General features: G+C 42.4%; 1 protein-coding gene across 1 annotated transcript in view; it reads right to left on the reverse strand.

Annotated features, from left to right (window-relative positions):
- The window catches only part of ENOX1 (ecto-NOX disulfide-thiol exchanger 1), a 304,449-nt gene that overhangs the window by 106,314 nt on the left and 170,528 nt on the right, over positions 1-27,607 (reverse strand). The window contains exon 9 of the mRNA XM_006837613.1: positions 17,236-17,420. Coding sequence (XP_006837676.1) covers positions 17,236-17,420 — 185 coding nt within the window. The remainder of the gene's footprint in view (positions 1-17,235; positions 17,421-27,607) is intronic.

The raw sequence follows: 27,607 nt of genomic DNA on the forward strand, positions 1-27,607 counted from the left end.
CTCTCCTATAATGTTGCTGCGAGTTGGAATTGCTGACTGGCAGAGAGTTTATTTAGTGTTTTTTTTTCTTTCTTTCTTTTTTTTTTGTTTAGAAGATATAAACAAATGTAAAAGGGACACATTTTCATAATGCAAACAACTATGAGGAAGCATAGTAAGGAGCTGAGTGAGGACTGGTCGGTCTGTGTGAGGAAGAACTGGGGTGGGGTTGGTGGGTTTGGCTCAGTAACTTAACTGCCCAGTTTGATTAAATGATGCAATAAATGTGCTTTCCTAGGGACGCACTGATGTCCCTCCAAGTTTTAACACTGTATTCTGCAGTTCTCTTGTTCTACCAATACTGGTCAAATGAGCCCATGTACACTCCAATTTCATATCTTAAGCAAAATTCCAATCACGTTCTCATTCTACTTTGCCTTTTTTACTGACCAAGCAGCCCAAAAGAAGCAAGGGTTTTGTCTTAGAAGTGGCCAGAATCAACAACCATTTGAAATCAATAGGGCAGTATTTCCCCTGAGGACAACCTTCAGAATGGTTGGGACACAGGAAGCACAGGGAGGAAGTGGGACAAGTGATATTACACTGAGGAGACTGAAATCAATGAGATAAACCACAGTGTGCATGAATTGTCAGATGTAAAACCGATGATGTGGTATGCAAACCTTCATTCAATTCACATTAAAAAGTTAAAAACAAAAGCAAGCCAGCAATCAGCAGCTGGGTATTAAGGCAGAGTGAAAAGACCCAACTTGCAGGACCCCAAGCACCCATGAGGGAAAGGGCAGTTCGGGGAGTTCTGGAATCATCTGAAATTTCCCTGACAGCAATCTGTGCTCATACTATGTCAGACATGAAGGGACAAAACTATGAACTTTTTTTTTTTTTTTGCTTCTTCTCTCCAAATGATAAATAGGATTACTGAAGGGAAAATTATATTGTAAAGAGAATCTCAGCATGACAGCTATTTTATGGACTCTACTGTTAGACCATTATCAAAACCTTCCTGAAATGAATTGTGAGCAGCACTGAAGATAAGAAAGAAATATAAACCCAAGGAAAAGAAGGCAGGATGCGCCAAGAATCAGCGACAGACACAACAGTGGATTACCTCTGTGTTCAAACAACTGAACAATGTCTAATGCTCAGGCTGAATTGATGACTTCAGATAAAATTTAGATTTGGGGGTGCAAATATCCAGTGAAAAGCCATTGCATGTGAGGGTCCCCAGCCCTGCCAAGGAAACCCACTCTGGCTGAATAAATAATATCTGGCTTAAATTGAAATGATGTTGTTGGTAGGGAACAATCAAAGGAATGGAGGTGTGGGTTGGGACAGAAAAAGGAATTAAGAAAACAAAAGGAAGAAAGGAGTGATAATAAAGTTTGGATAGTCTATGAGTTGGCTATCCATTTATGTGATTTCTCTTAGGTGCCCCACTCCTGGGGATCCCACGTGAGAGAAAGCAACAAACTACTCCATAGGGTTTTCTAAGTTGAGTATGGCGCCGTGAGTTAATGCGCTGAACTGCAATGCCGGTTTGAACCACAAGGTTGGTGGTTCAAGCTCACCTTCTGCTCCTTGGAAACTCTATACAGGGTCGCTATGAATTGGAGCTGACTCTATGGCTGTTCTCAACAGTGATTATCTTCAGGAGAGCAGATGTCTTTCTCCTGTGGAGCCGCTCCTTTCAGTTAGCAGTAGAATGCTTAACTGAGTCATTTATTATTTATCTGTGCTGTTTATAAAACCCTTTCCTTGGGAACCTCCAACCAAAGTTAAATATATGTTCTCCATTTTCTATCTTCCCCAGTACTTAAAAAAATAAGGTTGCTGTGGCTACGTAACTGTGAGAGGGCAAGAGAGCACGTGTGTGGGCATGTGTGTGTGTGTATGTGTGTGTGTGTGTGTGTGTGTGAGAGAGAGAGAGAGAGAGAGAGAGAATGGCAGACAGAGTGGGAAGAAATAGAAGGCACCAATGTTAGAGAGGTAATTATCAAACTGAGGGAACTGCACCCAGACAAGAATGTCCTGATGTGGTTCTTCACTGATCAGCTGAGTGAACTGGGTGGTTTATAAACTGAGGACCAGATTGCACACCAACTTTAACTTTCCCTGGATGACTATCAGGGAGCTTTGTTAAATAGAGGGGAAAACATAGTCTTTAACTAACTATCCAACATCTTGGAAAAGAATTCCCAATTTTACACTTTGGTTACAATTCCAGAAACTTCAACTCTCTATGATGTTTGGCTACTCCATTAGTCAATATTTAAAAATGAGAAACATTACATGCTCATGTGTACAAATACAAATAGATATATATGAAGGATATTTATACAAGGGAGCTTCAAAAAGTTTGTTGCTATTGTTAAAAGACACCGAGTTGGCTTTAATTCAGAGCAACCCTATGCACAATAGAACGCAGCCCTGCCCAGTCCTGCACCACGCTCACCATTCTTATGACTGAGCCAATTGCTGCTGTCACGGTGTCAATCCATGGTATTGGACATCATTCTCATTTCCTCTGACCCTTCACTTGACCAAATATGATGTCCTTTTCCAGTGGCTAGAGTTTGTGGAAGAACGGAATTTGAAAATAACAGAATTTTCCCCCAAACATTTTGAAGTTCCATTGTAAATGTTACCAAAAGTTATAGCTGGGTAGGGATGCTACAAGTGATTTTTGCTTCCTCTAATACGCTGCTTTAACGTTGCTCCAAGTTTCCTGCTTTGAGCATACATTCTTTTGTAAGAAGGGAAAAGAAAACAAAAATGTTAACGACAAACAGACTCAGAAAAGCTGCCATGACCACCTGGTTTCTTTGTCTTCCTGTTTGTTCTTTTATTCAGATAAAGAGGATTTTATTCTTCCCCATTTCCCTTTGTTTCCATGTTGTATTCCTTTGCTCCTACCACCTTTTCCCTGTGTTCTCTGCCTGCTTTCCTTTCTGATGAGAAGGAAATCAAGTGGCCTTACTAACAGGGCTTGGAACCGGTTCAGTCATGGATGACACAGTGAAGTTGGAACAGATCCAGATGTGTAAAATGTGGGTGATCTGGAATGATAACTGGAAGGGAAAAATTACCGGCAGAAGCCCTGGTGTGGGAGATGCTGGGGTAGTAAGCCCTGCAGTGAAGCCCCGCAGTAGTAAGACAAAGGAGTCTGCTGTGGGGGTTGGATTATTCCCAGGACTGTGGAGAGCCACAAAGCAGTGCCATCAGCTGCCATCTTTGAGCAGGACCACGTTGTTTCCGACTCTGCCAAGCAGTACATCAGTTTGCCGTGTAATGTGCACGCTGCCCTTATTTTCATAAGGGAGATTCAGTTTCTAGCAAGACACTCAACCGTAATTTTCTCTATTCTAGTTTTCGTTCTGGTACACTCACATTTTGTAAATTCGGGGATCTCTTCTGGCTTTGCTGAACTGGTCATTACTGAACTAGGAAGAATTGGTTCAAAGCCCTGCTTCATAATCCTCATGCTTCCTCTCCTAACTAGCTGCAAAGAGAAAGCCCTGGAGCATGCGCCCCTCCCTTCTCTAGCCCAATTTGAGAGAGAGCTAATTACATCAGCCTGGCTGTGGGTATGACACTTCTATGTACAGGTAGTAATGTGTACACTAGGCTCAGGGCTTCAGTGTGAGGAACGCTCCTTGCTTGCACTGCCAGTGTGTAAAGATCTGAAGTCAAAGCCAGACCACAAGGACCATTTTAGCATCTATGGCTGGAGGCAGAAACAGCAATGGTCCAACAGAGGAGAAGGCCAGTTTGTGCCTGCGGCAAAAGTCTGCTTTGATTTACTATATTTAAGAAAAGATCTGCTGTGTTATAAATCTGGCCCTATGATGGGATATGGCTTATAAAGTCAGGAGGCAATTTCCAAAAGAGGGAAGGTCATTCAAAGGTCATCCAATGAGTGCCACTCATACTATTGGGAAAAGCTGAGTTCCCTCATCCAGGGAATGGCCCTGAGCCTATTGCAGATTCTGTATTTCCCACTGCAGATGTCAGGGAGAGCAGCAAATGGTAGAAGCCAAATGATTTTAATGGTCTGCAGGCCAGTGCCATTGTTTCCACTCCTGGCTCCTACATTGATTCGTCTTCTAGCCTCATTAACTTCAGAAGGAATGATTACTAATGAGGGTGCATCTGACGATCAAATTAATTAATGGCAGAGCAGGATAACTAATGATGAAATGAAGTCGCCTAGAGTGACGTTTTATAAGGGTTTCTCTTTCCTTTCCCAGAAACATAGATTTATTTAAACAGTTCAGTTTTCATGAATAAACACCACATATGGGTTCTTTTCTTTTAGCTAGCTCTTACTTGATGCTAATGCAAAGATCAAATTAGGGGCTACCATATGGGCTCCTGGTGTGGCGCTGTAAGATCAGCACTGGACTGCGAACCACAATGTCCTCAGTTTAAACCCACCAGCTGCTCCTAGGAAACACTACACAGGGTCACCATGAGTCAGAACCAACTTAACAGCACTTAGCAACAACAACATGAGAATCAGAAAGCATGTGGTGTTGCCAAAGCACACGAAGGGGTGAGCTTCCTAGCTTCAGCTCTCAGGATTGCTGTAGCTCTGAAGTACTGCTCTCAAAGTGCACCATAGAAAGTTCTGGGAGAAGAGAGATGACACGGCTACAATTCTGACTCTCCCTGGTACACACTCTATCTTGGCAAGTCACTCAATATCTCTAGCTCTCAATTTCTTACTGAAACAATTGGGATGGGAATGCACTCCTGAGTTGTCGTTGGGGTTGGGAGTGGGCTTAAATGATGACCAAGGTGATGGTGCTTTGTGAGCTAACTATAGATAGTGAGGCTTCTTGCTGTAAAAGTCATCCCAGCAGAGCAGCTCAGGACACATCAGAATCAGGAAATCTACGCCTGGATTGTCTGTTAATCCAGTCTTCTCTGGAACTTCTACATCCCTTCATACTTTACTTGGAATACGGCAATCACAAGCACTTAGTAAAGAATTATAATACTAAGAAGAGTTAGCATTTGTAGCACAATTTTTCCAAATGTGTTAGAACAGATAATATCATCCTAACAAACTCTTACTGAGGTTGGCAGGCTCTGTTCTCCAGAGGAAGAACTCGAGGTTCCAACAGGTTGATTTCTACAAGTTGTGCAAAGAACAGACAAGCTGGCTGGAACCTCCTTCTTCCTGCTACTAGTGCAGTGTTCTCATGTTATTGTCCTTCCATATCTTACGGACTCAGGCTAATGGTGGTGCTGTAGGACAAGCACTGAACTACTAACCGTAAGCTCAGAGGTTCAAACTCACCAGCCGCTCCTTGGAAAGCCTATACAGGGTTATTATGAGTTGTAACTGACTCAGCAGCACTTAACAGCTACATCCTTGACTTGGTCCAGAACTAAAAGCAAAAGTCCCTTGAACACTCCCAAACTCCTTAACAGATGTAAGGTGTGATCAATTCACACAGGTACAGCATTGGGATATAAAACCCTAGGCCAGGTATTAGAGACCTGGTTTCTAGTTCTGGTTCTAAATCTACCCAAGAATGTCTCCCAGAGTCTTGACAGGCTAAAAGATGTCCCTTTTCTCTACAATGTAAGACTGTGATTGTCTTGCCCTATCTAGTGATGTCAAATTAATTTCTACCCTGCTTTAGAAAGTTTTCTCTGCTTAAGTATTACAATCATGTTGCTAAAAGCATCTTGCTGAATGAGTCAACAACCAGATACCTTGTATGGACCATTTCTTCCTTCCAACTGGACATCTGTGAGGTTCATCAGTTCTCCACAGAAGGAAGAGCCTTCTAATATACCACAAATGAACTCCAAACTAATCAAATTCCAGTTTCTCGTACTGTACATCCAGTTCATATATCTAAGCAGCTTACGAAAGCTCTTAAAATATAATTGTCACTATGAAAATACTGAAATTTTAAATAGAAGGTGGAGTTTTATTGGAAAATGTTCACACATACATGGAGGCATCACACACACAGTATATCATGGAATTTCTATGCTTGTACTGTTTTAGAGGAAGAGCTGTTTGTTTTCCCCACTACCTCTCCCATGATATCGGAACAATTTCTCCTTCTATCTGAAACAGCTTCTACTTTCCGGCTTTTTAAAATCCCCTCCACACCATCAATTGGATTTCATTTCCCTGCCTCCTCTCTTCTAGGACAAGAGAACATAAATAAAGTGGAGAGCAAATTAACCATTACTCTATCTTGTTATCAAGGAGCTCTGGTAGTGTAGTGGTTACGAATCGGGCTACGAACCACAAGGTCAGCAGTTCAAAACTACCAGCTGCTCCGCGGGAGAAAGATGAGGGGTTCTGCTCCCGTAAAGATTAACAGCCTCGGAAACCCTGTGCAGGGTCGCTATGAGTCGTTACCGACTCCATGGCACATAGCAACAACAACAAAAACTATCTTGTTATCTACTCCAGCCTCTACATGCCGCCTTTTTCTAATACTTCTCTCTCTTTTAAAACCCTTCTAATCTGTTCATTTCCCTCGTCATCATATCTGTCATCCTTAGCAGTCTTTACTCCAAAATATGCTACTTTGAGTTCCTATCTTCCTTCCTCTTAGGCATTCCTAACATTTGCTTGCTATTCATTCCTTTCCTATTTGTTTCTAAAGTAATATGTAGTACTCTTCTCTTTCCTACCCTGTCCTCCCCTGGTCCCATGCTACCCAAGTAAGTACTCAAGGGCTGGGTTAAAGTTAAAAGCTTCTGAAAGAGGTTTTCATTCAAGATGCCAGGCATGGAACAATTGTTTTACTTTCTTTCCTCCAGGGGCTCAATTAAAATATCTGTTAATGAATAAATCCAGGAGGGCAAAGAGAATAGGAAGGGAATGCCTAGTATGCCCTCATCCATGGAGCGCTGGGTCAGGGAGGCTCAGCAGGAGCCAGACATGGCCAGTAGCTGAGACCTGGACACAGCAGTGAGGAAACCCACAGCCGCTTCCTAGAACCAAGTCCTCCACTCCTAAATGTAAGCTGACTGCCAAACATCATCACATATAGGAGGAAACCTGCAGCACAAAAGACACAGACTGAGACACAGAAACCAAGCAACCAATCCTGGAATAAACAGAAATAATTCAAGGGACAAAAAAAGAACGAACAAATTCTAATTAGTATTCTCAGAGTGATTTCAGAAGATACTGCAACCATAAATATGAATACGATTGCACAGAAAGACAGCGAAAGAACAAAATAAACTTTTGAAAACAAAATAAATATGACTATCACATGAAATGTCAGTTGAAAAGCAAAAAGATGAAGTTAAAACAGAAAATAATGAAAAAAAGGATAAGGGGCACAGAAACCCAATCTAGTAGTATTTTATAAAGAAAGCACAAATATAAAAGTGAAAATTCTTTTAAAAGGAGAGAGAGCATGTCCTGTTACATTTGTCTGTGTTCATTGTCTGCAAGTGATTTATTAGCACTTTCTTGTACAGAGTTTCTGAGGAGCAGCCAGTGAGTTTGAACCACCGACCTTGTGGCCCCAAAACGACTTTGCGGTCCAGTGCTTATCCTACAGCAGCACACCAGGACTCCTCTTAGTGCTGCCTTTATTGTCTACTCAGAGCAGTAGTCCTCCTGGGTTTTGACAACTCGTAAGTGATAAGTTGTTAAGAAATTTGTTAAGAATTCACTAAATTTTCCTTGTTAGGGTGTTTTTGACTATCTTTCTGTTGTACTGTATAATCACCAAAACACCACCTTCACCACAGCCCAGTTCACCACCACCACACTCACCATCCCCACCATAACAGTCCCCTCCTCCACCACACTCACCATGCCACTTCTAGTTCTTGTCGACTTACTGGGCTAGCTAGAACTTACAGTTGCAGTTGTTGTTGTTATGTGCCATGGAGTTGGTTCTGACTCAAAGTGACCCTGTACAGGGTTTCTGAGGCTGTAAATCTTTATTGGGAGCAGAAAGCCTCATCTTCCTTCCATGGAACAGCTGATAGTTTCAAACTGCTGATCTTGTGGTTCGCAGCCTGATTCGTAACCACTACGCCACCAGAGCTCCTTTTACAACACTGAATAAGAGTGATAATACAGGGCAACCTTGTCTAGTTTCTGTCCTCAAGGCTTAGATTTTTCCATCGAGAATAACTTGGCTATTGGTTATACAGACACACACACCCACCCACACGCACACACACACACACACACATATATATGCATATATATTATACATGGAGTCCTGATGTGGCGCTGTGGGTTAATGCTCCAGACTGCAAAGCCGTTTGAAATTCAAGTGTGGTGGTTCAAGCTCACCAGCTGCTCCCCAGAAACCATATACAGACCCAAATGTCATTACGGTTCAGAACTGACTTGACAGTATATAACACACACACATATTATGCATACATTGTTGTTTTTAGGCGCCTTCGAGTTGGTTCTGACTGATAGCCACCCTATGTACAACAGAATGCAACACTGTGTCATTTTCACAATTGTTACGCTTGAATCCATTGCTTCTGCCACCGTGCCAAACCATTTCTTTTCTCTGGCCCTCTACTTCACCAAGGCCGATGTCCTTCCTTAAGTATGATGAGGAATTCCCCTTCTATTCCTATTTGCTGAGAGTTTTTATCCAATGCCCTTTCTCCATTGATTGAGATAATTACATAGCTCCTGTCCTTTGGTTTCTCAGTTGGATTACGGTGATTAATTTTATGCTGTTGAACCATGCTTGTATTCCTGGTAAGAAGCCCAGTTGGTTGTGATGTAATGGTTTATTTTTTTTTAATATGTTGTTGATTTCTACTGTCTAGAATAGAGGTATTGGTATCAGTATATGTCTATGATTGTCTTTTCAGTGGTGTCTTTGCCTGGCTTTGCTACCAAGGTTACGCTGGCTTTGTATAATGATTTGTTGTTGTTGTTAAGTGCTGTTGATTCAGTTCCGATCCATAGCAATCCCGTATAGGGTTTCCGAGGAGTGGCTGGTGAGCTTGAACCACTGACCTTGCAATTCAAAGAGACCTTGCAGTCCAGTGCATTAACCCACAGTGCCACATTTCTTTCTTTTCTATGCTCTGGAATAGTTTGAATAGAATTGGTGTCAATTTATCTTTAAATGAATTATCTAGTGAAATTGTCCTTTTATTTGATGGGACAAATTTTGTTTTGTTTTGAATGGTATCTTCTATTTCTTCTTTAGCTATGTGCACATACAAGTTTTCTATCTCAGTTTGTGTTAGTTCAGGTATACAGTGGGTTGACCATTTCTTTTAGGTTCTCATCTTCATCAAAGGACAAGTTTTCATAACCTTCTGTTACGATCTTTTTCATCTCCCTTGACTCTGTTACAATTGCATCCATCTCATTTCTTATTCTGGTCTTCTTCTCATTCTTTCCCTTTGTCAATATGACCATTTGTAGATTTTATTGATCTTCTCAAATAACTAACTTCGCAGCTCAAAACTACCAGTTGTTTCGTGGGAGAATGATGAAGCTTTCTACTTCCGTAAAGATGTACAGCCTCGGAAACCCAATGCAGGGTTGCTATGAGTCAGAACCAACTCCACGGCACAGTATCATCACCACCACCAATTTTGCGGATTCTATTGTGTTTTGGTTTTCATTTTTTTCTGCTCTAATTGTGATTTCCTTTTTAATTAGACGACCCCCCCCCAATTTTTTTAATGTGAGCATTCATTGTTAAAATATTCTTCTGAACACTGTTTTTGTTGTGTCCCAAAGGTTTTGGTATGTTGTGCTTGCATTCTCCTTCAATTCTAGAGACTTTTTAGTTTTAATTTTTATGTCTTTTACTACCCAGCATCTTAAGGCAAGTGGCTATTCAGTTTCCATGTATTTGATTTTCTCTCCCCTTGGTCCTTCTTGCTGTTAATTTCCAGTCTTGTAGCATTGTGATCAGAGATGGTGTTTTGATGTTTTAAATTTATTGAGTCTTGCTTTGTGACCTACAACATGGTCTGTTCTGGAGAACATTCCATGAGTCTTGGGGAAGAATGTGGGCTCTGCTGCTTTTGGGTGAGTGTTCTGTGTGTACCTATGACGTCAAGTTGGTTGATTGTGTTATTTAGATCATTTGAATCTTTATTAAGTTTCTTTCTAGTTGTTCCATCCTTCATTGAAAGTAGTCTGTGAAAGTCTCTACTATTATTTTGGTAATGTCTATTTTCCTTTCAATGCTGTTAGAGTTTAAGCATTTAGAAGTTCTGTCCTTGGATGCATACATATTTATGTATTTATGGTTACATCTTCTTGGTGAATTAATCCTTAAAGCATTATCCAATGCCTATCTTTGTCTCTTGTGATAGGTTTTTACTTAAAGTCTATTTTGCAGTGATTAACATTGTTACTTCTGCTCTTTTGATAGTTTACTGCTTGCTTGATAATAAGTTTTTCCCCATTTAAAATTTTTTAACCTATTTATGTCTTTGTTTCTATGGTATATCTCTTATTGGCAGGCAACAAAATTGATGGTTCATTTTTATTCAAATCCTTTTTATTTTTAATCCATGTCTCTTGACTGGTGCATTTAAACCATTTATACTTAGTGTGATTATTCATTGGTACGACGTTACTGTCATTTTGTTACACTTCTTTTTTGTGGTGGCAGCTTTTTTCTTTGCTGAACATTCTGTGCTGAGTTCTTTTGGTTCACTGGCTTCGTTTTTCATTTTCTTCATTGTTGATTTGTTTTTACTGAGTCTTTATGATTTTCTTCTTTTGTTTTGGTGAGATTTATTAACTTTCTTGTGCTTATTCTGAGATTTATCTTTATCTCCGTAAGCTTAAAAAGTGTTATTTCTTTAGATTGACTTGACTTCTTCTCCATCTGGAATTTGTATGACTACACCATTTAATTTGCCTTTGGTTTTGAAGTTGTTATTGTTTACAAACTGACATCTTTGGTTCCCTGTGTTCAATTTTGTGGCTTTAACTTACTTCTAAGATTTTTTTTTTTTTTTTTTCCTGAGTTGTTAACTGGGTGATATTGATATTGTTGCCTCTTTAATATTTCTTGTAAGTTTGGTATAAGTTTTGCAAATTTCCTTAACTTTTGTGTATCTGGGAATGTCCTACCTTTGCTATTGTATTTAAGAGACAGTTTTGCTGAGTATCGCTCTTCTTTCAGGATTTTAAATATATCATTCCATTGTCTGTTTGCCTGTATCTTATCTGCAGAGAAATCAGAGCTTGGTATTTTGGTACACTTTCGTTTTATTCAAACTGCTCTCAAAATTCTCTTTGTCTTTGTTTTTGGCATAGTTTGTTTGTGATATGTCTTGGTGATTTCCTTTGGAGATTTATCCTGTATGGTGTTCTTTGAAATTTTAAACATAAAGTCTGACCATCTTTCATGATATTAGGAGAATTTTATGCCACTAAATTTTTAGTAATTTTTTAGATGCTTCACCCCAACACCTCCTCATTTCTTTTTTTTTTTTTGTCTTCTGTTCTGGAATTCCAGTCACACATAGATCATATCTCTTGATAGGTTCCCACATAATTCTTACAGTATCTTCATTTTTCTTCTATCTTTTTCTGACTGTTCTTCATACAAATTAGTACTAAGAGATTTGCCCTCATGTCACAGGTTTTGACATCTGCTGGAGTCCTGCTGTGATGCTGTATTCAATTGTACCTCTGTGTCCTTCCACTGAGTTATTCATTTCTGATATTTTTTGTTAACCTTTTGGATTTCTAGCCACTATTTTTATATGGTTTCTAATGGGCTGTTGTATCATTTTATTACTGAATTGTTTTCATACATTATTTTAGAGTTTTGTCTGTGTTTTCCTCTATGTGTTCTTTGATCTCTTTGAGGATCCCACATGCAAAATTAATTTCTTACCCAGTAGGGAGCTCTATTGTGATTTCTTCCTCAGGAAGGTTTTCTGTTTCTTTTGTTTTGGTCACTTGCTTTGGCCATCTTGTCCTGCTCCTTTATATAGTTTGATATTATCTGTGAGGCATTAAGGAGTTATTTTATTTATTGCTTGGACATTTGCTTGCTTCATCTTGTCTTTTTGTTTTTCTGTGTTTAGATATATCCAGGCAGATAGGGCAAACATGCTTTGGGAGTCACTAATTTGGCGACATGGAAACATTCACTGCGTGTCTTCTGGTGGGCTGGGTAGTGGTTGGCAGTGTGCCATGGTGTCCTTCAAGGTTGGTGCCGGCAATTAGTGCACCCTCTGAAATTAGGGCAGGACACCCCCATACCTGTTGTGAGCAATGCTTCCCAAATGGATGAAACAGGCCCTCTGCATGTGTACATTTGTCAGTAGGTGGTGTGAGTCTTTGGCCTGCTGGAATAGTCTGGGTGTGGGGTGCGTGACATTGTATCCAGGTGAGCGCTGGGTGAAAGCACTGGGACCCCAGCTTGTTGTTAGGGAGAGGTGCATGTAGCACATCCTATCCTCACTGAGATGATGGTAGAGAGGCTGGATACTGGGCCTGGGCACAGGGAACACTCTCACCTGTCCCCAGGTTATGGGCTCTGGGCGTGCACTCTGCCATTTGTCAGGTGGTTGAGGTGAGGGTGTACAAGCCCACTGCCCCCACAAGGGTGCCATAGGAGCTTGTGCAGCAGTTTGCTGGGGTGGAGGGGGATGGAGGGACTTTACACCTCTGGTCCCCAGTCATGAAGGGAGTGGGGCTGTGGGGAAGGGTGGGGAAGAAAGAGGTGGCCCTTTAGTGGCTGAGGCAGCAGAGATGGGGGGAGGGGAGTCTTCTGCAGCCTTGATTCTGGCTACCTGGGGAGCAGAGTGGTGGAGGGAACAAGTGTATGCTGCCAAATGTCTGGTGGAAGGGTGTGGGGAGGGGAAGGGAGTGTGGGTTGTAGAATCTGTGGGCATACTGCCTGCTTTGTCTCAAGGTGCCCATGCTGTGCCGAACCACAGGCAGAGCACCTGTACTCCATACCTCTCCTCAGTTGCTGTTTTCCTTCAGTTTCTTCTTCCAATTGCTGTTTGATTTAATTCTTCATCCTTTTGTTTGATGCTCCTAGGGGGTCTCAGGATTATCATCTATATCTGTTTCACTTGGTTTCTGAGGTCTTTTTTAAAGAGGCACAACCTGGTTTATATGAGTAAGCTTTCATCTTCAGAGCCACTCTTACAATTTAGGAAAGTAGTAATAGTGTCATTTTTTATATTCTATAAAATTAGTTTAAATTAATGAGCTTTCGCAATACTTATACATAAAAATCACACATATGTTCTTCTTTGAGTATAAGGAGAAAAACACTTATTTCTTAATTTCTAAAATGGTACCATACCGATCACAATTCTTTTTTTTTTTTGTATGTGTTTACAGCTTTTTTATTTTTGTAATAATGTATTTTAGGTGAAAGTGTACACAGCATCAGGTTTCCATTAAAAATTTCTCTACATATTGTTGAACTGGTGACATTGATTACATTTGTCACATTCTTTCAACAGTCTCACTAGTTCTGCTGTGGTTTGCTCCCATTAACCTTGTCTAACGGCTCCTCAGGAGCCCTGGTGTGGCGCTGGGGGTTAATACGCTGGATTGCAAGGTCAGTGTGAACTGCAATGTTGGTGGTTCAGGCTCACCAGATGTCCCTTGGAAACCCTATACAGGGTCACCATGAGTCAGAATTGACTTGACAGCACTCAACAACAACAACAACAGCCCTTCAACATTCACATTTAGACGTCAGAGAATTTGTTGATCTTTTGGTCTTGTTTGTTCCCAGTGATTTCTGCTCTTCCCTGCTGACGGTTGTTAAGAGAGCTGACTAGCTCTAGTCCTTTAAAATGTCAGGTCATTAGTATCTGAGAGTCTGTTCTACAAGGACCAGTGATTTCCTAGCCTGGGACAGCTGGCCATCAAACTAGACTTGCTAGCATTATTAAAAAGCATTGGCTTAAAATATTCAAGGAGGGCCTTCTGGCATACTCATTAGTTATACACAGTTTTATGGTCAGCATGATCATTTAAGTTCAGTTATCCGAAAATTTTTCAGTCCTGTCAGAATATGATTTACATAAGGTTTTTGGAGGGGGAAAAAAAATCATGATTTTAAAATTGGTTATTTTAAATAATGGCATAGTCACGCATTCCCACAACTGAGAATTTATCTGTTTAAATACCAGTCTGGTTAAAGTTGTGATGTGATACCACTATATATTTATCTGAGTGAATAAAAAAGGCAAAATTAAACAACCTGACTCTACCGACCGAGGAAGACACAGAGCACCTTGAATCGTCACTCTGTGTTGAGAGAACACAAAATGGTACAGACACTTGGAAGACCAGGCAGTTTGTTTCTGAGACAGTTAAACACACTTACCATGAGACCCAACAATTCTACTCCAAGGAGATAAGAAAAGGAGAAAATGTCCAAACAAAAACCTTTAAGTGAATGTGTATAGCAGGTTTATTTATAGTCATCTCAAACTGGAAACCACCCAAATGTCCATGAATTGATGGCCATGTGAACACACTATGTTATTGTAAAAGGAATGGGCCGCCCATCCATGCAACACGGCTGAATCTCAGATTCAGCATGAAAGAAGCCATATGCAAAAGGCGGCATGTTGTCTGATCCCATTGGCATGACATTCAGGAAAGAAGAACAACACAACAGATGGGAAATAGATCAGTGTTTTCTGGGGTTTCTGGGGGTAGGACTGACTCAACAGGGGCATGAAGGGCTAGTGTGGGTGTCTGGACTGTTCTATAGACTGATGACATTAGAGGTAGCTACACACATAATCGTATACATTTGCCAACATTCATCGTACTGGACAGGTAAGAAGAGTGCATACTTTACTGTCTGTGTGTTTTACTTGAATAGATCTAAACAAACAAAATTCAGTGTGATGATCTGAAAATGAAGACGAGTTTAGACTTTTTTATGTGCATATTTTGTAAACACACAAGGAGAAGTCCTCAAACTCACAACCTGAACAACCTCTCAGCCCTGTGGCAGACACACAGGTTACCTTCACTGGAGGCTCACCATCAGGCTGAGGCTCCCTCGTTACCATGGGCACATACTCAAATTCCCTTTTACATAAAACCTATCATCTTACATGGTGGCTCATGCAATGTAAAGGTAAACTCAGGAACATCTAAACAACTCCTAGTTAGCCAGTGTTTGATTCATGAATACATACAGAAATGGTATGGTGGCAAGGAACTCAAAGAAAAAGGGGTAGAAACTTCTTGGCCAAACTTGAAGGCAGTTCTATATACATCATTCCCTTGTCCTCAGTCCATTAAAGCTTTTTATTTTCTTGTGTTTGTAACAGAACTAATTCCCCAAGCCCGAATCAATGGCTAATGAAACATGATTACATACAGAAGCTCACCCCCCCACCCCTGCTGAACTGACCTTCACATTAAACTGTGATTTTTTTAATTTGTGAAATGAATAGTGGGCGCATTGAGAGTTGTTAAGCGTTGTCAAGTCATTTGTGACTCACAGCATCCCAGTATAGGGTTTCCAAGGAGTGGCTGGTGAGTTTGAACCTCTGACCTCGTGGTTCAAACCAACCTTGCAGTCCAGTGCTTTAACCCACAGCGCCACATTAAAAAAAAAAAAAAAATCAGAAGAATCTTCCACAGTGGGACTCAAGTTAGCAATTGTGGTAATTGATTTAATGTGATGTAAATGTAAATATATGACTGGCTCTTAAGACACACATAGCTTAAAAGATTGTATTACATATCCTACTGAAAAGGAGATTTGGAAACTGTATGTGAAGCTCTAAGAACAAATACTTCCTTTAATAGGGATGTAACTCTGGAGGCCCTTCTGCACACGGCTCCTCTATGGTTCACCTGCAGGGCTTCCTCTCCCTCTGGTGTGCTTCTCCACAACTAACTCACCCTTCCTTATTCTGACTTCTTTCAGATTGGAATCTTCCACAGTACTTACAGGTTTAATGTACTCTTAACACCAGCTGCCCCATAGTGTAAACAGTTAAAGCATTCAATTGCTAACTGGAAGGTTGGAGGTCCCTGTCCACCCAGAGGTACCTCAGAAGCAAGTCCTGGTCACCTACTTCCCCAAGAGGAGCCATTGAAAGCCCTGTGGAACACAGTTCAATGGGACCACACACGGGATCGTGATGAGTCAGTCCTTGTTTTCTACATTTTTTTTCTGGAGGAAAAGAGTGCATGTTTCAGGAACTATGACACTGTAGTTTGTGGACCAGGTGTGGCATCAGAGGGTCTCTTTCTAACAAGAGTGCCGACAGACACCCAATGTTGAGGCATATGGATGGTCTGAGCAGCCTCACCCAGCATCTGTTTTGGGGATATCCAAGTGCAGGGGCCTGCGCTGTGGCTGTGATGACATGTTCCTGGCTGGTTCTGACCTCTGAATTTGCACTGATTTGTCTAACACATGCTGTGAACATCAACTAGTGAAGTCTCAAAGCCAAGACTGAAAAATTGCTCTAAAATTACAGACGATGTTTAATACATCATGTCTCTGGCTTGGGCATTAACTTGTTCATATCCTAATTCACGATTCCTGTTTATTTTCCTCCTTTTTAATTGCTTTTCCCTTTTTGGCTAATGCCAATTACCTCTAATCATTAAGACATTTTGGAGACAATGTGAGTTTTGAGAGCAGTCAAAATAGGTAAAGAAACTGCCTCCCAAAACAAACAAACAAAAAACCTATTCACTATATATTTCAATTTCCCTTCATTCTACCTATAGTCCCCTTGTTTAAATACAAATAACCCCTTTCCAAACTATATTGATTAGATATGTGGACTCAGACAGGCAACCAAAGGAAAGAAACAAACAACAAAACCCATGTGTGATGTTGATAAATACGGAATTGTTAACCACAGATCAGCAGTTCAAATCTACCAGCCGCTCTCCATGAGAAAGATTAATCTTTCTGTTCCTGTAAGAATTTATAGTCTCAGAAACCCTAGAGAGGTTGGAAAAGACTTTATGGCAGTAGGTTTGTTTGGTTTGGTTTTGGTATATTTATACCAGATGCCCAAACACCTTAAAATGCTATTCGTATAGTTACCGGCCATCAGGTTGGCTCCTAATTCATGCCACATCACAATGGACAAAGAAATGTTGCCCAGTCCTGAACCATCCCCTATTTCAGTTGCAGATCAGACCACTGTGACCCACAGGGTTTTCACTGACTGATTTTTTGGAAATGAGCAGCCAAGCCTTTCTTCCTAATCTCTTAGTCCCTTTCTTTGAAACAACCTGCGCCCGAGTACCTGCTGCATGCCTTGCATGGTTTGCTGCAGAAACTGTAGCTGCTGGTCCTTGGTGAGGTTTTCTTCTGTTCGGAAAAGCTGTTCTTTCTCTTGTTTCAGCAGCTCTACTTCATTCCTGTAGGCATCCAGCTGCCAGCGGAGACTGTCATTCTCCTCTTTAAGGGCATAGGCCTGGGCAGCTAGGGCTGAAGGACAAAAAAGAAGGAGGAGTTTCAGTCAGTCACCTGCTTGCACATAGGGGAAAGGATGATGAGGACCTTCTGTGGGAAAGGAGTTCCTGGGTGGTGCACATGGTTAACATGCTCAGCTGCTAACCTAAAGGTGATAATTCGGGTCCACTCAGAGGCTCCTTGAAAGATCCTGAAAAATCAGGCACTGAAAACCCTACGGAGCACAGTTCTACTGACAGCACGAGCTGAAATTGACTCCATGGCAATTGGAAAAGAGTCTGTCCCCCAATTTCTTACTGCTGATAACAACTCAGGAATAAAACCAGAGTGCATTCCTCTGGGGTCTTTATGTTGCAATTGGTTCACATCATTTCTTTTGGACTTCTGAGCTATTCCATTTGTTCTGATTTATCTATGAATGTTTCTTGAGGGCGCGTGGCTTGATTTCCTCCAAATTCTTGCTCCTGACCTCTCTCTCTGGAGCCTAAGCACTTCCTCAGACATCGATCTGTGTTGCTAGGTGATGACAGTGGGGCATCTACCACCTTACTGTTCTCTCCCTTTCTGCAGGATTGCTTAGCTCCTCAGAGAGCCGCTTCCTTTCTAATAACCAGCAACTCCACAGGTTGAGGCATGCAGCAGCATCCCAGGGGACGAGGGGATTTGTATGCACACCATTCCTCCTTCCACTGCTGGGACAAACTGCACAAATTGTTTTCCCTAACTTCTCATCAGAATGGTAACCTAGTTCCATCTGTTTTACCAACAGACTAAAACTCTTTTTCGCTCTAATACTCCTTCCTGAAATCTAACAGGATCTCTGTATGGACCCAACTGGCTCCAGATTACTGAGAAGCCAAGACAGTTAACGTGGGGCCTTACACAGCTTTAATGCTTCAGAGCTAGCTGAAACTGAGTAGCCAAGGAGAGTTAGTGGAGAACCTGTCCCCCATTTACTGCTGAGCAGTCACCTCCACTGACAATGCCAGCTTGACCGGCACTCGGTAGGCAGAGCAGATACTGGATGTGAGCTCTGTGAGAAGGAACGCAATCCGCCCATCATCTGTGATGGAACTGGTCTTCATAGTATAAGTAACACAAACCAAGGAACTAACCTGTTTCTATTCAGTTGATTCCAACTCATGGCGACCCCCTGTGTTAGAGAAGAACTGGCTAATGGGCTTTCTGTAGTGGTCACCTTTACAGAAGCAGGCCCTTGGCAATCCTTCTCCAGAGTCTCTGGGTGGGTTCAAACCACCAACCTTTAGGTTAATAATCAAGTGTTGGTCCTCAAGCCCAGCTCCAGAGCCTTTGCTCTCAACTGCTGTTCTACTGAGCTGCTACAGACAGCTTTATGTCCTGCCAGAATGTTCAAACCAGTGTCCACTCTCTTCCTCTCCTACCAATTTCCCATAGTTTCTTCTCACAACCACCAAAAAATGCATTCTCTACTTTAATAAGTAAGCAAAAAATAAAGTGAATAAATCAATAAAAGGGAAAGAAAAAAAGCTTGTCATAAACTTTTTAAAGCTGTAACTTGTAGTATATGAGGGCCTGGTATTGTCATTGCTGTCATCCCTTGTACTTTCTGCCCTCCCACCCCCCTACCCCCAGTCTTTGGGTCAGGGGCTGGATCCAGGCCAGCTTCCTGGATGCTCTGTCTGCATATTACAGCAAATGATGATGGATTTTCAGCAAGGTGCCCTGAGATGTCAGTGAATACTCTTAAATATCAAACGTCAAATTATGTTAATAATACTTCTACAGTTGAGTGTTTTACGGTATTCCACTTTGCTAAATGATAATCTATGTATAGTACACACTAAAATACCAATCAAATGGAACATGCAATTAACCAGAACATTCTCTACCTCAAACCATCAGGGATCAATTAGTCAAGAAGCATTTACTGCATACTTACTTTGTACCCATGCCTGTCTGGGCATCTTGGCTACAAAAAAACAAAGTAAAATAAGGAAGAGGAGACAGGGTCTGTCACTTTTCTCAGAAGCTTCAAGTCTGATCCTGATGGGCATTTTTGAAAGTACGACATTCAAAGTGTTAAAGAATGGCATGATACCTATCATATAGTAAGCACTCAATAGATGCTGGTTGGATGAGTAAATAAACGAGCAACTTAGTGTCGAGGTATGTATATGACCTGAGAATGCACCCTATTGGAGTTCAGAGAAAACCAAAAACTAAACCCACTGCTGGTGAGTCAATGCTGACTCACAACGACCTTCTAGGATACAGTAGAACTGCCCCAGAGGGTTTCCAAGGTTGTAAATCTTTACAGAGCAGACAACCTCATCTTTTTCCCATGAAGCAGCTGGTGGGTTAGAACTGCCAACCTTCTGGTTAGCGGCGGAGTGCTTTAATCACTATGTCACCAGTTCTCCTGCAGAGTTCAGAGAAGAGCAAGAAAAATGCAGAGTGGGTAATCAAAGAAGGCTTTGCAGGATAGACAGGCATCTCAATCAGGACCAAGAGCACCATCAAAAGCCCAGAGATCAAACTGAAGACAGAGCATTTGAGGACAGAGAGGAGAGAAGCTCGACCCGAAAGGCAAATGTCCAGTGATGAGACACAGCAGAAGCTGTGAAGTTGGGCAGAAGACTTAGGCTCAATGGGGCAGCTGATTGAGAACCACTGGAGGTTTTGGACATGATGAAATTGGTGATTTAGGAAGATTAGCTTGGCAATGGTGCATAGAATGAACTGGAGGCTGCAGAGAAGGAATAAAGGAAATTTTACTTGGTGTATATGTGTGTGCAAAACCAAGGAGCCACCAATTTGATAGTTCTCCTGGACTTAACTCATAAAATTAGAAATGACTTCCGATAGACCTGGGAGCATGAGCTAATGCTTTTGATCTTTTGCAGCCCAGCTTCAGATCTGGGCCACATGTTACGACAGCACCTCCTCACAACTCCCTTTACCAACCCACAAGAAAATGGTTATGAGGCATTATTTGAGAAAGGGATGTTGTAATAGGGCAAAATTACAGAAAATGCAAATGATGAGCAAAGTGTTGGCACTACAGAAGCACATTTGTACATTTAGTAGCATTCAAAGACACTTAAGTCATTTCCTTAGGAAGCTCTATTTGGCCCTTTTTCAATTCAGAGTGGCATTTTTATTATCATAACTGATAGCAGGTGTTTGTGAAGAAATCGATTAGTATGCAGGGATGGAAATTACATTTTCCAAATGAATTGCCTAGTCGACAAGATATGCTGAAATCTGTGTAGCAAAATGCAAGCCTCTATAAAGCATGTGCCAGCAACATTATTTAAATAAATCATCCAAACATAAGTACACACAGGGACGTGCACCCCCATTATCTCAGGCTCTCTTATCCGCCTATGGGATTGTACTGCTGACAGTCTTCTTCTTGACGGAGCCCAATGACCCACTGGGCCTGCCAAGCAGGAGACAATACTGATTGTTCTGCTGGAAAAGGGATGTGGTATCATTGTCTAAAAGAACAGCTGTAACTCTCCCCCACCCCCGATCCAAAGAAAAATTAATACCATAGCCAATCACATCAACATTTTTATAACTGGGGCATATAACTGATTTACATTCCAGATTACATGATTTCAAGCTTGACATTTACAAAAAAAAAAAAAAAAATTCTGGTTACTCATGTGGCTGCGAGTGGTTATCTTCTAACGGGTGAGAAATTGTCTATTGACTCCACTTAATTGCAGGCCACCTGTTTGAACACATTATTCAGCATCGCACCGCTGCCCCAGATCTGTCCCTTAGACAAGCTTCCTGGGAGAAGCACTCCGTTAGGGTTCTTGAATCAGAGCTGTAAAAGAAACAGCATCCTAATCATCCCTGACTTAATATAATGTCTCCATGTATTACAAACGCGGGAACTTGGAAGGTGAACAATTAATTTCTCTCTATTCTCATATTAGTTCTTTCTGGGACACTGTAGTAAACGAAACAGTTTTGCAAAATGGTGATGAAATTTACCCTGAGGAGACTGCACACCAAACCCACTATTCAAATAAAGTTTAAGGAGTAGCTATAAACCACAGCATGGATCTGGAGTCCTGGTACAGAGCTGCATGATAAAGTGCTGGACCTCAAGGTCAGTTTGAACCACAAGGTTGGCAGTTCAAACTCACCAGTCATTCCTCGCAAACCCTATTCAGGGTCACTGTGTGTTGGAACTGACTTGACAGCACTTAACAACAACACAGTACACATCTACTTGTAAGAATCTCTAAGGAGTGTACTGTGCTCCAATAAATAGAATACTCAGCTAAGAGCCACCACCTGTTGGATAACCAATATTGGCATGTTAAGCATAAACTATATTGAACATGTTAATCTTTCTTTTGTAATTTTAAAGATAATTCCAAATCTGGCTGTGCCTCTGGATTCTCATTCATTAATTCACCAATCAACTGTTTGAAACCATGTAGAAAAAGCTACAGAATACACAAAAAGACCATTATATGCCACTGGTTTATAAATGGTTGGTACCTTAAAAAATCCTTGGCCACTTTAATTTTTGCATTGAATCAAACATGAAATATGAACATTGAAAAAATGGTTTTCTAAAAAAGATTTAATTGCATTTTAAACATTAACACTAGACTATTAAAACTACCAAAAAGGAAGCAGTGCATGAAAAGTGACCCAATGATGAAATTACACAGTGGAAGACAAGGTTGAAAGGTACCATAGCCCCAAGCTTTACCCTTTACCAAAATCCCCGTAAACCATTATTCTTTACATTAATTACGGTCAGACTGACCTCCTATGCTGTGTCCTGTATTACTTACTGTGTTTCCATGGGAACAGATAATGATGTGCTTAACTTCTTTAAGTAAATAATCTGGGGAAAGCCTTGAAATCTCTCTCTTACCAGCCTGAGCCAGCCTCAGAAAAATAATTAGCAGTATATGAAAAAATGTAAGTTATTTTGGGTGAGGTCCCAGAAAGTTGACATCATGTTAATATCTTTTTCATGCTCAGGCAAGATACAACTAAATAAGAAAGCACTTTAACATATTGTTTCTAACAATATCTGGATTTCTCAAGAACTGCTAGTCTTTGGGTCTTTGGGGAGCTTGTATTTAACATTCTGTCTTCACATTGCCAGATGTCCTCCTGGAATGCTGAGAGGAGGGTGTCGGGCTGTACTTTCTCTTCCACAGCTCAAATAAAGTCTTCTTCAAGGATTTTTCTGCTGCTGCCCAGATAGACAGCTATGCGGACAGGTTCAGGACAGATGGGTCAGGCTCCAGGCCTGAGAGACATCACAAGACCTCCATTCCTTTGCCAGCTCCTTTGTAATTGTGGCTCCATCTCCCTGGGAGAGGTGGCTGCCCTTACAGTCCAGCACGAAGAGACTTTCTCTCCAGGCTCTGCCTGCCTACCTGCCTTCTGAATCTCCAGGACCTGTGGACCCAAATGCAGACTTCTCTTTGTACAATGTGGCCTCGGTCCTGAGAGGTAACTCGGTGCAGAAACCCCTGTGGTTGTTGCTGCAGTGGATTCCAACTCATGGTGACCCCATGTGACAGTGCAGAACATCCACAGTGTTTTCTTGGCTGGAATCTTTATGAAGTCAAACTGCCAGAGATTTCTTCCAGAGAGGGGCTGGGTGGGTCTGAACCTCCCACCTTTGGGTTAGCTTGACCCCAGCAGCAGGAGGGCTCCTTGTCTTGTGATCATGGAGTGTGAGAGCAGGTGATGTTCTTCCTGACCATCTTGTTCTCGCTGCTGGGCACATGATGGAGAGGCCTTGCTCTCAGATGCACCACATGGAGGAGAGCTGCCCATGGAACAACAATGTCTGTCCTCAAGAAACAAACTTGTTCTTGTCACTGAGTCACTGAAAATGTGGGTTTATTGGTGTAGCATCTGGTGCTACTCTAATCCAGTGTCTCCCTAAAGCAGGGGCTGTATCAGTATCCCCTGCTCACACAGAGGTTCAGAGTCTCCAGTCTAGCATGTCTCTGGTGGACCTGAGAATTCACTCCTACTGGTGTGGCCCCACGTTGAGGAGTAGCACATTCTATCACTAGGCTCCTGAACTGATGCGCCATGGCTAGCATGTTGGGACAACCACACGCTCAGCTTCTCATATTGTTTCATCCCTTCACCTTCTCTTGTGGGAGCCTCAGCCCCATGCTCCACACCTCTGGAAGCAGCCCTGCCTCATCCCTGCGCCCAGACCCCATAGTCCCAGCCCAATATCCTGAGCACCTCCGGGCCAGGTGAGGGGGAATCTGGGTAACACGGATAGTCACTACTTTGTTCTTCTCTCCCTTTCTGCTCCCACTATTGCCTCTGCTATCCAGTCAATTCCAGCTGAGACTTGAATCTTTATGGAAGCAGACAGCCTTATCGTTCTCCCTTGGAGCAGCTGGTGAGTTTGAACTGCTGACCTTGCAGTTAGCAGTCCAGTGCCAAATCCACAGTACCACCAGGGCTCCTTCAAATAATGATAGCAGCAGCAACGTAATAGAAGTAATAATAACATCTAATCATTTGTAAGCCTCACTGTATGCCAGGGAGAATCCATGAGGGGCACTAACAGTTAAGTGTTGGATTACTAACAGAAAGATTGGGGGTTTGAAGTTACCGGGAGGTGCCTCGAAAGATAGCCCTTACGATCGGCTTTGGAACAGTAACCGCTGTGAAAATCCCATAGAGCCGCTCTGTCCTGTATGCACAGGGTCGTCCTGAGTCAGAACCAACTTGATGGCAACTGGTTTGGCTTTGGTTAGATCTATGTCTCACTCAGTTTCTTTTAGCCCTCACAGAGCCATGATGCGGTTAATACACTCATGGTTTCTATTTCACCAGTGGTGGGACTGAGTTTCAGAGAGATAAAGGTGGCACAGCTGGCCCAGGGATCCAAGATTTACAATCAGGAAGTGAGATGTCAGAACCTCTACCCTCTAAGTAAGGTCATGGTCCTCAGGATGGCTGTAGGTCCCTGCAAGGGCTGGAGAGCGCATGCCACCAGCAATACTAGGGCGAGGGCAGGCCGGCTGGTTTGTTGCTGGCAGAGTGTAAATAAAGCAGGTCATCTACTTCTGGTTCTGTTGTCTGGGTTGTGCTCTGCCACAGAGAGGCTCTGCTGTGAACCCCAAAAGCAGGACCCAATTTAAAAAACAAAGCAAAACACCAGTACATGTCATTGATGAAGAAATGGTCTGTATGAAATGAAACTCACTCTCTGGAAGTCTTGAGGGTTGAGTCCGGGACTCTGGAAGCTGCTTAGGGGTCCTTCTTTATGCTCGGAGTCTCCCCCTGGCAGCACTGATGCCCACTAATCACAGAGATTGTGAGCCCTGGGTGGGCCCGTCCTTCTCTGCAAAGAGATCTGTACTCCGGAAGGACAAACATTAGCATGCCTGTCCGGTTTTTGCCTGTATGAGTGTCTGTAGAAGCATCTTTGTAGAAGCCCCGGTCATGCCGTGGGTTAGGTGTTGGGTTGCTTACTGCAGAATCAGAAGACAAGGCTGCCTGCTCACAGGAAGATGTGCCATCTTGAAATGCTCATTGAGGGTCCCTGTGAGTTGGACTCAACTCGTTGGCAGGGGGTTTGTTTTAGTTTCGGTTTGGTGCCTTCAGATAGAGTAGTCAAGGTGGTGGAAACTCCTGCCGAGTTCTGTCTCCAGATCTTCTCTGAAGGGACTGATAGCAGCCAGGGGAAGGATGACCCCCACCCTCCCGAGACCAAATGAAGCCTTTGTCACTGCTAATGTTCCCAGGGTCAGCTGGAGAGCCGGCAAGCCCTGTGGGATGTTTGTCTGACAGCCAGTCTCCCAGTACATCACCTCTTTCAGCACCAACAAAGTGCCATCGATCTGTTTTTCAGTAACACCTGGATTGCCACTGAAGTAGCAATCTTCCTCAAATTGCTCATGGAAATTCCTTCTGCTACATTTTCGCAGGATTATTATTATTAGAGCTCTGTATTGACATAGCGTTTTATATTTGCCGTGTGTGTTACAGTCTGCGTGTTAGCTATTATTAGTGAGAGATACACAGAAACACAGTGCAGTTTCTGTTTCCATCTTGGTGTGGGGCCAGTGGAATAAGGGTAATTTGGAAAGTGCAGGTAAACTGGATCCTGTTATTATAATGACTTAAATGTGAGGCTGGAGGCATAGCCAGCGGCAGGTGATTTAGGGTAAGAAGTCCTCCACCCCTCCTTCCATGTAGCTCTTCCTAAAGAAGTGTTCTGACCCAGGGCTAAGAGACGCTGCTGGGCTTCTGACACAATCAGGGATACGCATCATGCCTTAGTGCTTTTCCCTTTACAGGATTATCCTCAGAGTCCTCCCCTGGTCACCCCCATTTTCCTGCAAGGAAAAGCAGCAGAGGAGAGCTGCATGCTGGCTTTCTGCAAAAGCAGGAGGAGTCTGCCACTGAAACTGCTGTTGACGGATGCTGTGTCAGGAGGTACAGAGAGCATCAGGAGTGGCCAGGGACAATCTCTTACTTTGTGCCCTCTCCTCAGGCTGGCCTCATCAGGGAAGGGTAGGAGGTGGGATTCACTTGGAACCCCCTTGGACTTGTGATCAGGGGCAAGTGCACCCCTCTGCCCTGCTCCCTCGCTGAGGATTGGTTTTAGAATTCTCAGGGCACTGGAAACACGGAGTCCTGCCAACATCTGCGTGCCCAATACAGGTATAACTGAGGTGGGGTGAGCATGGTCTCCCAGCCCAGAAGCCCACAAATATGGAAGCTGGAGGAAGCGGATGAGGACTCACTGAACTCCTAACTGTAAGGTCAGCAGTTCAAATTCACCAGCTGCTCCTTGGAAACACTATGTGGGGTCATTATGAGTCAGAAGGGACTTAACGGTACTTAACCACTACAATAGGTGTGACAGGAGGAGGCAGAGAAAGATGGCTGGGCCATCAGAGCCCAGGGAAGGGCTCTTTCTAGAAAAAGGTACAGTTTGAGCTAGGTCTTGAAATGAGTTTCACACTTTAAGAAGCTGAAGGGAAGCAGGAGTGTGGGACTCCACACAGAGGTAAGCTTTACCAAATTGCAGTCTTCCCAAGGAGGAGGTACCTAGGCTGATAGGGCAGGCACCATGGGAGGGAGAGAAGCTGAATTCCTACAGAACCCCAAACCCAGACAGGAGGTGTGGTTAAAAGGAGGCATGTTCTCTGCACTCTTCCTTCTCCTTTGACTGAAGATTTGTTTTCATTTAAATTTTCAATCCCTATTTCTATTTCTAAGGTACAAGATTGCCTTTTTTTCTATCCTCTGGTGGCTTTAAAAGACCCTTTTTTTTTTTTTTTTTTTAAAAGCCAGTTAGATTTAAACAAAGATAGATCACAGAATGTAGCAGGCCTTGGGAGAGAAGATTGAAGTTGTGCAGGACTTCATTTTACTGGAATCCACAATCAACACTTATGGAAGCAGCTGTCAAGAAATCAAATGACAAATCTGCTGCAAAAGAATCTCTTTAAAGTGTTAAAGAGCAAAGATGTCACTTTGAGGATTGAGATATGCCTGATTTAAGTCCAAGTATTTTCAATCACCTCATATGCTTGTGAAAGCTGGACAATGAATAAAGAAGACCCAAGAAGAATCGACACATTTGAATTATGGTGTTGGAGGAGAATACTGAAAATACCATGGACCGCTGGAAGAACAAACAAATCTGTCTTGGAAGAAGCACAGACAGAATGCTTCTTAGAAAAGAGGATGGTGAGACTTTGTCTCTCATACTTTGGACATGTCATCAGGAGAGACCAGTTCTTGGAGAGTGACATCATGCTTGGTAAAGGAGGAGGTTGGCTCAAAAGAGGAAGACCTTCAACAAGATGGATTGACAGTGTCTGGAACAACAGGCTCAAATATGGTCATGATGCTGGACTAGGCAGTGGTTCATGCTGGTGTACACAGGGTTGCTGGAGGTTGTCACCTACTCAAGGACACCTAACCACACTCTCCATGGGGTACCAAGCCCAGCTTATGAGTTTTGCTTTGTGTAACTTTACTCTACATTTGTTCCCTATGACAAATCATTCCTCTCATTTCCTCATCTACCAGATAGGACAGCAGTCATCTCTTTTGCCTCGTAACTTGCAAACTTCCTTCTCTTTTATCAAAGGCTGTTTCTTATTTTCTTCTACCACCAAGAAGCTACGGTTTCCTTCTTTTATTATCCTCCTTACTCGTAGTGGTTACGAGTCAGG

The sequence above is a fragment of the Chrysochloris asiatica genome, unplaced genomic scaffold (genome assembly GCF_000296735.1).
Source record: "Chrysochloris asiatica unplaced genomic scaffold, ChrAsi1.0 scaffold00022, whole genome shotgun sequence".
NCBI classification, from domain to species: domain Eukaryota; kingdom Metazoa; phylum Chordata; class Mammalia; order Afrosoricida; family Chrysochloridae; genus Chrysochloris; species Chrysochloris asiatica.